Source organism: Mesoplodon bidens, assembly GCF_964165515.1.
Source record: "Mesoplodon bidens genome assembly, chromosome: 15".
NCBI lineage: Eukaryota > Metazoa > Chordata > Mammalia > Artiodactyla > Ziphiidae > Mesoplodon > Mesoplodon bidens.
The window spans coordinates 45931750-45944064 of record NC_138171.1 but is presented as its reverse complement, the minus strand read 5'-3'; the positions used below and the strand labels follow the sequence as shown (position 1 = coordinate 45944064).

The 12315-nt window shown below is 48.5% G+C and overlaps 1 protein-coding gene across 1 annotated transcript in view; it reads right to left on the bottom strand.

The window, feature by feature from the left end:
• The window catches only part of GTF3C1 (general transcription factor IIIC subunit 1), a 72263-nt gene that overhangs the window by 51881 nt on the left and 8067 nt on the right, over positions 1-12315 (bottom strand). Inside the window, exon 6 of the mRNA XM_081257938.1 lies at positions 7188-7311. Coding sequence (XP_081114064.1) covers positions 7188-7311 — 124 coding nt within the window. The remainder of the gene's footprint in view (positions 1-7187; positions 7312-12315) is intronic.

Sequence of the window (12315 nt, the reverse complement as noted above, 5' to 3'; positions counted from 1 at the left end):
AAGGACGGAGGAGGGTGCTGCAGCCCACACCCAGGGCGATGGAACTGGGGAAAAGTATGGGCTCTGGAGACAGTCTGTCTGGTGAGAACCTGCCTCTGCCACTTACTGGCTGGATCAGCGTGGCTAACTGACCCCACAGCCCTGTTCCTCAGGCTGCTCAGCTATGAAATGGGGACAAGAATAGCATCTTCCTCACAGAGTGCTCAGGACAGTGCTTGCTACTGCTTTATCATTACTGTTATCATCACCACAACCTCAGAAAAACAGAGCTTGGGGGCTCAAGTGTCAGACGGAGTCACCGGTGTTGAAAATGTCAGGAGGCTGCTTGGGGCCTTTCACTCAATTTCACAGCATTTATTGTGTGATGGGCCTAGAACACATAAAGAAGGACAAGACAGGGTTCCCACCCCTGCAAAGGGCTGTGTCTGAGAGAGAGGCCAGGGAGCCTCGGACAGGGTGATTAGGCTTCACACGGGCCTGGGCGTGAACTGCGGCTCTACCATGAGCAAGCTGTGAACCTCTGAGCCTCAGGCTTCTCATCTACAAGGCGGGGATAATTCTACAACGTGTCTAGACTAACCTGGGAGTAAGGACTAAGGGAGTGAATGAGTTAAGTGCTCAGGGTACGCTATCCAGCTGGATGGCTACAGAGAAATCGGCTACAATGTGCTCAGGGCTCTGCTTCCAAAACCCACAGAGCTGGCAAACAAAAAGACTACGCAGGGGAAGAGAGAGAGGAGGGGCCATTTGGGTGGGATATTAAAGGATCCGGAAGAAACTGTCAGAAGAGGACAGGCATTCCAGGCAGACGGAAGGGCATCAGCAAAGGCACAGAGGTGGAAAAGGACTGGTCGTTTGGGAAGGGGTGCTGGTGGGAGAGGCGGGAATGAGGATGAGAACGGAGACTGCAGATGGTCTCTAGCCGAGTAGAGGTTTTATTTTTCATTCTGCAGGCATGACGGGAAGTTAACAGTGGGTGTGGGAGAAGGGCTGATGGAGGAGTCTCCTGCCCCCGGCCACCCAGGACGCCTTCGCCTTCACCCCGCACCAGCCCACCCTGCTTGCACTTCCTGTCAGTCAGGCCAGCCTCTCAGGAGGCGGAGGCGGCAGAGGGGCCTGATGGCCGCAGGCTCAAGAGCCACACTTTCCTCTGCTCACTCCCCTACCAGCACATCCCAGCTCTGTGACCTTAGGCAAGTGATCTGTGCTTTAGTTGCTTATCAGTGAAGAGTAGCACTGAGAAGATGGGGTGATAAAGGGATCAGAGTCAAAGAACTAACACTTGGCTCAGTGCCCTGCAAAATAATGGCTAACAAAGTGCAGAATCTCCCCTAGCCCCTTCCTCTTTTTCACGCCCTAAGACAAGCCATCAGAGCCAAAGGTCTCTCTGGCTAACTGTGCAAGGCAGCGCGGGTCCTGACAGTAGCACACACGGGGCTCACACAGGTTTAGGAATCTGTGGAAACGGCCTCGGTCTAGAGGTTCAGTCACCCTTCAATACCTGCTCACCTGCAGGCCAGCCCTGTGCTCACAGGTCCCAGCACTTGCCTTCGGGCTCTTCCAAGCGTGGGGAGGCTTCCCTCCTCATCCCTCAGTCATACCACAGAAAGTTCTCAAAGGACAATGTCACCAGTCCCTCACCTCCGAGGCACATCCACTGTAGCTTGTCCCCCTCTCATTCTCCAGAATTCTGCCCCAGACCTCACCGCCCTTCCCCCTGTTCCCAGCCTGCTCCTTCCACCCCACAGACTGGGCAGGCCCATCTCCCTGCTCAGGGGGGTTGATGGAGCGGCCAGCAGGCTTGAGCCCGTGTTCCCTCCTGGGGGGGACACAGAGGAAAGGACTCTTTTCCCACAAGGGCACCCTCCAGGTGCCTGTGCCCCCTCAGGAGATCTGCCTCCACCCCAGTGAAGTCACCCAAGGCCCAGAATTTATGCCATTGAGGATTCTACCCCTTTCTCAACTCTTTTAAGTTCCTGCCTTTAATAGTTTTTGCCATATTAAAAGGTCTGTTTATTTTATTCATCTTAAATTTTTTTTTTTTTTGCGGTACACAGGCCTCTCACTGTTGTGGCCTCTCCCGTTGCAGAGCGCAGGCTCCGGACGTGCAGGCTCAGCGGGCATGGCTCACGGGCCCAGCCGCTCCGCGGCATGTGGGATCTTCCCGGACCGGGGCACGAACCCGTGTCCCCTGCATCGGCAGGCGGACTCTCAACCACTGCGCCACCAGGGAAGCCCTATAACTGATTTTTGTCTATTGATCTTGTCCTGCAATCCTGTTGAACTTGTTTTTTATTTTTGAAAAGTCACAGGGCAGCAGCTTGGGGGAAGAGTCCACACCATAAACAGGGAGGTATAGACACTAGAACTACCCCATCCTCTTCACAGCTGGACTCACCTTGCCACTGAACCTGGGAAACCCGCTAAATGCCTGTCTCAGTCATTAGCTCTAGGGAGCCCGACTTCTGTCAACTGCTTCCGACTGTGATCCTTTTCCGAGGGATTACAAAGTTAACTTCTATTTCTCTTCCCTTCTGTTCTCAGCACAACTTAATAAACATGGAATGACTGCTAAACACTTGAAGAAAATAATCCAAATTTGCAAAACACATCAGTTCAGGTGACTGTTTTCATTACCAAGATATTTTTGCCTTTTGCAAAACAGATCACTGCAGCTTTCTGTAACACATCTGAAAGAAGCTGAAATCCAAACTCTTTGTTAACAGCCTTTTAGAAACACTCATATATATCCAGGCGCACCTGCAAATTTACATGAAGCAATACATCATCTTTATTTATTATTTAAGTCCTGTCTACTCCATAACAGCTTGGAGGGAAGGTTTTATGTTAATTTTGCAAACTGGGAAGACACAGCTCAAGGCAAGAAAAGACTAAAAAGCTGTGCATTCATCCCTTGTCTCCTGCTCGAAGAAAGTCACTGAAGGGGCACCTAATTAAATTAAATTGGCTAAACATTTACTTAGCACCTACTCTGTTCCCAGTAGACAATGCACAGCCATTAAGGACAGAAAGTATGTGAGGGGTGCGGCCGCCACCCTCAAGGAGGGTGGCTTAGTTGGGAAAAAGTCACACAGATAAATAGCTGAGACACAGCGTGGCAGGCCTGTCCATGAGCCTAAAGAGCTGAGAGGTGGTGACCAGACCACGCGGGGATAAGACGAGCCTCCTGAACAGTCAGAAATGGGCTCACTGCGCGTGTGCGTGACAATCTAAAAATGCTGACTGTCGTCTCATCGTCTTATGTATTTGCCCTCTTAATCTCACCACTGACATCCTTAGTACCCAGTCTCTGAGTCGTGCCGACCCTTCTTCCCAGCACTGGGCCTCCAGAAAACTAGGACCACTCATGGTGTGATGAGGACACACCTTCAAGGGTTAGGCAGACGACATACCCAGACTGAAGCCAGCTGCGGGTTAAACAGCAGCTGAATGAATGGGGAAGGTGGGTTCCCTCAACAGAGGGTGGCACACCTCTCTGCCTCACCAATTGCTATTAAAGAAATGCAGTTCAATGTTGCCTAGTTTTATTTCTATAGAAAAGTTGAAAGGCTGACTTTGTAGGTGAAATTTCTGATTTTTAAATGCCAACAACTACAATGAAAACAAACACCATGAGGCCAACAAAATACACTGCCAGATGTGGCCCAAAGGCCCTGCTCTGTGTACACTGTCGCCTATAAGCTCCACGACACTCTGGAAAGATATATATTATTATTCCAGATAATCCTGATGAGGAAACTGAGGCAGAGAGAGGTCAAAACTTGCTGAAGGACTCCCCAACAGGAAGTGACAGGACAAGAATTCTAACCCAGACTGTCTTACATCAAAAGTCCATTCAGGTGTGATAGTCTCAAGGGGCTAGTTTGAATTTCCAAGGACCTCAAGCCACGGAGAAGCCCAGCAAAAAAAGTTATTTAAGGCTATTTCTTTCTTAATTTCTCTTTACTCTAAAAAAATTACTCATCTGCTTATTTTTAATGCCTTTCTTTCAATAAGTCAGGAAATAAAAATGCTTATTAGATCCACAGGTCATGATATTTTAAGCATTCAGATAATCCTATTTCCAAGTCAAATGTTAGGTGGGAATCCCCAGCACACCTCTCAGTTCCTGAAGCCTTTTCTTCCCTGCCTCAGGACCCAGCGGAACTTCCTGGTTTCCTGTCTACTTAAAGGCTGATGCTCCCCACCCCTTCCCCTGAGGAACTCCAGTCATTCAACCAGTTACACATCTACTCAGCACTTAAGACACTCAAAGATGAAGTCTCCTCTTGGGGGGCTTTCCTACCTCCCTCCTATAAAAGGCAGGGGCTCCTGCCTTTTATACACCTGTTGTCTGGTAATATCTCTGTGTTACCATCTCCTCCACAAGACTTAGGGAAGTCAGACAGGGTGGGCAGTGATTCCATTAACTAAATGAGGAAGTAAAGGAAGAGACACAGCTCCCTCAGACTGGCAGCTCGGTCACTCGGCAAGCATACCACCTCCCTCCTGCAGGCACCAAGCCAAGTGTTGGGGAGGCCGTGGTCTGTCCTCAGCCAGCAAACGTTCTCTGGGGCTGTTAGTGAGGCCAGTCTCCACAGGTTACTTGCTATGCCCACATAGTCAAGCACATAGGCCTTAAGCTTTTTAAAATTACACACCTTTTAGTTTTACCTGGCGTTAATAACTTTTTTCCATTTGCTTGGTTTTCTCTGTACCCATATCGAATTCACACTCAGACTCTCTGCTAGCATACAAATTTCCCTTCACACATTCACAGGCACTAAGCAACTGATCCTTTGCATGGACTTCCATCCCCCACCCCCCACATCTGTCATCATGATTTCCCTTCATCATCTCTCCAGGGTTTCCATTGTCCCCCCTCTTCCTGGACCCCATGCTTTCCTGTCTCTTGGCTTAGCCTGTTATTTGATGGTGTACATCCTCCTGTAGCTTCCTAAAAGGGAACTTGGGAGATCAGAGATGAATTGTTTCCAATCCGCATGTATGAAAATGTGTGAGGTCCTTATTCTCACACCTCATTGACTGGAAGATTCCAGGGTGAAAGTCCATCCCCTTCAGAAAGTTGATGGTGTTGCTCCAAGCTCTCTAGCTTCCATTACTACTGGGAAGTCTGATGTCTCCTCTCTGGAGGCTCTTCAAGCCCCAGACTTCTGAAGTCTCAGGCTGTTGGATCTTGGTGTGGGTTTCTTTATGTTCATCATGCTAGACATCTGCTGGGTCTTTTGATCTAGAACTTAACATCCTTCAGATCTGGGAAAATTCCATGTCATTTCCCATCATCTCCTCCTTTCTACTCCCTTGCACACACACTCCCTCCCCCTACTGTGAACTTGAACTCCTACTGTGTGGACATTGGATCTTTTAGGCTCAGCTTCTTATTTTCAACTTAAACTCTCCTATTTCTATCCCATTTGAGCTTTTGTTCTTTACAGGAGATTTTCTCAACTTTATCTCACTATCTTTCCTTCTACCAAATCTTTTTGCAATAGTCGTATTTCTTTTATTTCCAAGAGCTCTTTTTTATTTTCTGCATGTCCCTCCTTTATAGCCTCTTGCTCTGGTTTCATGATGCAGTATCTTCCTTCTCTCTCCTTTCCTTTTCTTCTGCTCCTCACTTTGTTTCTATTTCCTAAGTTAGTTTGTTTCTCTTACATTCATGTTAGAGTTCTCAAATGCTTGGTGAAAAGTTAAAATGCTTCATTAAGATACTGCTGTACATTAAAAGTCCTGTGTTTTGCAGGGTCGCGAAGAGAAAGGGAGAGGCTGCCATTGTGTGGGCTTCCATGAAGGGTGAGCAGGCAGAGGCCGGCTATTTTGCTAGGAAACCCCTAAATTTCAGGATCTAGAAGACTTTTCTCTTGGACTGGTCAGTTTCTGCAGAAAAGAAGCCTCCAGCCTCTGGCCTTAGGGACTGTAAGCCTGGCTGCCAGTGTTTTAGGAGCCACAGGGGGAAAGGCAGTGAAGACTCCTACCTCATTGTGTATAGAGATTATCTCATACCGCCTGTTATCAGCACTGTACCCTGTCCCCAGCTGCATCTCATGTCTGAGTCTCAAAAGCCTCCAGTATATCTTCTCTTGAGGTTAAGTCCAAGGAATGAGGAATCACTAGAGGTACTAATGAGGAAAGACTGCTAAGCCACGAAGTCCAGACCTCTGTCTTTGTGGGAAAGGGCTTGTTACCTGGCTATGCCAAGTAGGGGAGGGGACCTGGGGGTGCAATGGCTCTTCACAGGCTATAAACCAATCCTCTTGTCTCTAGCCCCATCCAAACTGGTGCTTTCAGAGGTCCCTGGTTTATTTCAGGCTTGAGGTGTCCACTCTTGGCTACTGCCCCGCACAAGCATTCAGCTTTCCCAGTCTGCACGGTCAGTTACCATTTGTACATCTGCCTTTGAGCACAAAAATGTAGACAACTCTCCCTGCCATCACTTCCTGTCCTATTCTCTTTGTACTTGCAAGGTTTATTCCTTTTATAGCCTATCATCACTAGGAAGGAGTTGGAAGAGTGCAGAAAACCGTATCTATTCCTTCTGTCATCTTTTACTGAAAGCTCTGACCCTAAGATTTTTAAACTTTGGTTAATCAGGAGGGGTTAAACAGCATGGGATAAAAATCAAGAACTGAGAAAAATAAAGGACTAAGGAAGGTTTTTAAAGTTTCATAGTCTACTGTCCCTAGTTTAACTTTCTTAGAAGGTTCAAATCCCACCTCCACCACTTCCTGATTGCTTAACCTCATATAAGTTACTTATCATCTTTTAACTTTAATTTTCTTACCTGTAAAATGGTAATAATACCACCTATTTTGCAGGGCTAGAAAATGCAATCATGCAACACACAGATCAGGTACTTAAAAAATACTGGCTTAGCATAAGAAGGAAAAGATAAATTTCAGTTTCTGGACACCAGGAATGGGAGATGTTGGAGGGACATCCACATAGAGGTGTTTGCTGGGAGTCAGAAAGGGTTTCATTCAGCGAACGTTTCCTGAGCGCTTTTTATATAGAAGGTCCTGGGCCAGGCGCTGAGGAATAGAGTTGAAAAAATAACGTGAAATCATCCTACCTCAGGGCAGAACGTGGTAAGAGGGACAGGCTGGCACTTAGAGGGGAGAAGTGAAAACTATCTGTGCAGCCCAGGCAGGAGCCAAGACTGCCTTTACCTTTCTTGGTCTTGCAAGGTCCACGTTCAGGGTGGATCTCTTGTAAGGGAAGAGGCACCACCTTGGCCAGCCCCGCGTTCAGCATGTACTGGTACAGACGCTTAAATGTCCTCTCGCACAGCCCCTGCAAAATTGAAACACCGCTGTTAGGTAGAGCAAGGTGTTTGAAACTATTGGAGAATCATGTAAACGAACAAGTGGGGACCTGAGTTAACTGACGATCTTGAATGAGCAAACACTGGAGGCACTAATGAGAAAATACTGCCAAGCTACCTTGTCCAGGGAATAAAATGAGTCTGCAGCAGCATGTAAACCATCCATTTGATTATGAGTGGGGAAAGAGATTTCCCTAAAAAGATCCTGAAAGGATGCACCTGAAAGGGGTGAGAATGAGGCAGATGGGGGCAGCACTAGAAGATTTTCACTGTATACCTTTTCATATTGTTTTGCGGTACGCGGGCCTCTCACTGTTGTGGCCTCTCCCGTTGCGGAGCACAGGCTCCGGACGCGCAGGCTCAGCGGCCATGGCTCACGGGCCCAGCCGCTCCGCGGCATGTGGGATCTTCCCGGACTGGGGCACGAACCCGTGTCCCCTGCATCAGCAGGCGGACTCTCAACCACTGCACCACCAGGGAAGCCGTTTTGGTTTTTTTTAAACAAGTAAGCGTATTATTAATTATTAATAGAATATATATACATACATACACACACCTCTCACAGGCAGTGGAAGAGAAAAAATTAAAGACCTTTAAAAAAATTTAGTCTATCTGTGAAGTTACAACAAAATGAGGATGCGTACATCCACCCTGTCACTCATGATTCTGCAAGGAGGCAACACAACCAAAATGACCCCAAGCGCTCCTAACTGTCGAGGTTACCAACGAGCAGCCTCCAGTGCAGGCCGTGTTTTTTCATCTACACGTTTTTTTTTGAAAAAAGTAATTTACTTGCCAACATTGAAAAGTGAGAGAGTTCATGTTAAAAAAAAAAAAAAGATTCTGGCTTCTCTTGAAAAACAGGATCTGGCAACAAATCCTAGGCCTGCGGTTCCTCCTGGCATCAGCCAGTGGGAGGTGAGGACCGGCGGCTCCCTCCAGACAGGCACGCCTGACCTGGACGCCCTGGCCTCCTCTGCCCATCAGACCCCTTACATGGTGAGGCCGAAGGTCAGTTCCTGTTTATCACCATTTTTGTGCTGCTTTTCTCTCATGATAGTTAAGAGGAAAGTTGAATAATTCTTGAATCCATACTGATAAAAAAAAAATTTTTTTTTTTTTTTGCCCACGCCACGCGGCTTGCAGGATCTCAGTTCCCCGACCAGGGATTGAACCCGGGCCACAGCAGTGAAAGCGCTGAATCCTAACCACTAAACCACCAGGGAACTCCCTCAAAAAATTATTTTACACTTGGCCTATTTCACTAATCCATACCACCCTCCTGGCCACTACTAGCATTTGATTTTGCCACCACTGGAACAGCCGGGCAGGTTACCACCTGAACAGCAGGAGGCACTGGTAACTAAGAGTGGTGCATGGCACCTCCCAGGTTTCCTCTTACACTCCAGGGGTGGAGAAAGGCAGCATATGTCTGAGGGCTGTTGCCACCACCCACATACGTGTGATCACCTCTCGGAGGAGCCCGTACGCTAACTGTTGGGCAGCAGAACATATTGTTATCAAAGAAATACAGACAACTCACATACGGCTCACTTAACCTGCTGGCTGGTAGATGGCACCTCTTGTTAATCCAGCCGTGCCCCCAGCGTCGTGGAAAGACCCTATGGAAATGCATCCATCAAACCCTAGCCCTCAACATATGGTCCTGAGCCCTGGACCATCCTATGGGGGGCTGCCATCGAGGACTCACATAATCTGCCCAGAGGATGGAGGATGACATAGTCCTTCCCTTACGGGGGGGCTACCGTTGAGGACTCACACAAACTGCCCAGTTAAAGAAAGTGGCCTTCCCCACTCCCCCCAAAAAGACAGCATCCATATTCATGGCGTCCACCTCATCCAGAGGTTAATTATTCACTAAATCCTGCTCAGCCTTCTCTGACCCCTATTTCCAGCTGCTGACTAAACATAACCAAGTCAAAGTCCCAGAAGATCTTCATACTCAATAAATCCTAAAATCAAATTTGTCATGTGCCTCAATCTCAGGCAAACTCATTCCTCTTTCTGAACTCTCTACTGTCATTGTACACCATTCAACAAATCTGGGCTCAGCGTCTCCGTGGGCCAGGCCGTCCTCTTGGTGGGGGGTTGGCAGGTGCAGTCCCTGCCCTCAGGAGCCCGCCCTCCAGCTCTGGTCCACCCCAGGGAGGGGTTGCCACTCAAGCTAGACAACAGACTCCTTCTCCTTCGTCTCTCCCCACACCCGACACCCACACCCTGGCTTCAGTCACTCACCAAGTCCTGCTAGTGTCACCCCCCAAATAATGCCAACAATTCAAGGCGTCCCCCACCCTACCCGAGGCCACAGCACCCACGTCCCCGCCCCTGCCTCCAATCCCCTCCCCATCCATCAGTTCATCTCCCCAACACTCAAACTGCAGTTCACCAGGCTAAAGGCTGAAACCCAAGTCCTCAGCCTGGCACTCGAGACCTTCCTTATCTGGCTCCAACTTTCCTTTCCAGCCACGTCTCTCACTACTCCCGCCAGGCACGCTGCCGCCTGGCTGCCCCGTGTCACTGCCAACCTCAGAAACAGCCCATCACCTCCCACAGCTCCACGCCTCTGCTCCAGCCCGTCTCCTCTGCCTGAAAGATGGTATCTCCTCTGTCGGATGATGTTGACTTCATCTTCAAAGCCCAGCTCAACTGGAACTGGCTCTACCAAGCTTTTCCCATCTCTCTTTTCACGCAACTCCAACACATCCTTCCAAGGAGCAGTCTGGCCTGAGTGTGTGGTCACATGCCAGCCCCTCCAATTAGACTGCTCTGCGATGGTGTAAGACTGTCATCCTCGTTCATTTTTGCCACGGTGGTGCGAAACACAGTTCTGACTCCAAACAGATACTCACTAAAGTATTTGTTGAATGAATAAATAAATAAACAGTGTCCTGTATCAGTCAAATCTTGTCACTTAGATCGTCCACAGCGTTGACCTGAGACTGCTCAGTTTCTCTACCCTTGAGTGACTCAGCAGGGCAGAGGGTTTCGATCTTCAGTGTCTGCACAGGCTGGACGAACAATATAAAGAACAAAGCGGGCAGATATTTCTTTGCGCTTGTAGGAGTTTCCTTCATCTTGACTAGGGCCTCTCAGGAAGAGGCCTTATCAGTCTACCTTTTATTCCCCACTTTTGACAGACACTCAGATACCGAGAAATAGTTCTCTCCTCCTGAACAGCAGTGCTCATAGGGTGACAAATGGCACTGCCTGCGTGTCTGAGAGCTGACAGGAGGTAAGGGGCCCGGGGTGGGCAGCCAGCACACAGCCAGCTCCAGGTAACCGCTATCACAAGAGACCACGGGCCCAGGCTGCCCAGAGCCTCTGATATTTCAAGGGAAGCTGGTAACCTAGATTTTGAGGCAAAATCTCAATTTTTAAAAGATGCTAGGTCAAAGTTCTTTTTAACAATGTGCAGGCCGAATCTGACCCACAAGCTTTGGTTTATAACCTCTGCTTTAAAGAGAATTGGGCATACAGTGCATTTAGCAGGAGGGGAGAGAGCCCTTCCCTCAGCGCAGTGAAATCAGAGAGCAGAGCCCCCCGGGGGCAGCACAAGGTGAGGAACAAGAAGGATCTACCTGGAGTCTACAACCTGGAGTCTACAACCTGGAGTCTACAACCTGGAGTCTACCACCTGGAGTCTACACCTGCAGTCTACAACCTGGAGTCTACAACCAGACTCCAAACCATGCTCCTTTGGGGACTAATTACTATCACCCCCAAATCTTGACTTCAAATCCTACTGTTTAACCTACAGAGCCGTCTTACTTTCCTCCCGTTTCCAGTGCTGGCTCTTTCCTAACTTCTACCGAAGAGGGCTCAAATCAGACCGGAAGCAGCATCACCCCTGTGCTTTCTTCCTCCCACTCTCACTTCATCACTGCCTCTGTTCCTGGACCCAAAGATGAAGCAGGTCCATAACTGCTTTTCTCCCTGTGTTGTCTCTCCTCCTTCTCAGTAGTCACTCTGTTATTTCAGCATAAAACCACTGGGAACAAAATTACAAGCTTGATTACAAAAGTAAATCTAAATGCTCAGATTCACCATTCCACAGGAACTTTTATAGCAGGACTTGGCGCAAATCCCCGGGAAAACTGGAGGCCACCCAAGAGCAGGAAGGACTTAAATTAAAGACTGAGCCCTTTTTCATTCTGTAAATAAAGCAAAGGAAAGTTCTGCTTGTTTCATGGCTATGTAACAGAGAAGAGCCAATTTTGACTCCATGTTGATGTTTCTTTGACTTTAACCTTTGCTTTTCTTGCTTTTGTTATTATAATCATACATAATGACCTGCCTCAGGGAACCCTGCCCCTCTGCCTGAAAGCTGAACTAAAGTACCTTTGTTCAGCTCACAGGGAGACAATCTGACCCTGCCCACCTGTGAATGGCTGCAGAAAAGAAGAAATTAACATATCCCCTCCCTGATGCTGGCCAAGCCAGGCAAAACTAATGGCCATTTTACTTTACTTCCTCACCTCCTACCCAGCTCTGTTCCATAAAAAAAACTGGCATCCGGGACTTCCCAGGTGGCGGAGTAGATAAGACTCCACTCCCAATGCAGGGGACCCGGGTTCAGATCCCTGGTCACAGAAGTAGGTCCCACATACCTGCCGCAACCAAGAGTTTGCATGCTACAACTAAGGAGTCTGCCTGCTGCAACTAAGACCCAGTGCAACCAAATAAATAAATAAACAAATATTTAAAAAAACAAACCAAAAAACCCTGGCATCCAGACCGGGAGAGGATGGTCTATGGGGACCCCAGTCCGCATCTTCTCGGTCTGCCGGCTTTCCGAATAGTCATTCTCCCTTGCCTCAACACCTTGTCTCCCGATTTACTGGCCTGTTGTGCGGCGGGCAGAACGGGCTTGGAACTCGCTAACAGCCAGGGATGGTCAAGTCCACGACAGGGTTTTCAACTGCAGTGCACTGAAATCTACACTTGACAAGGCT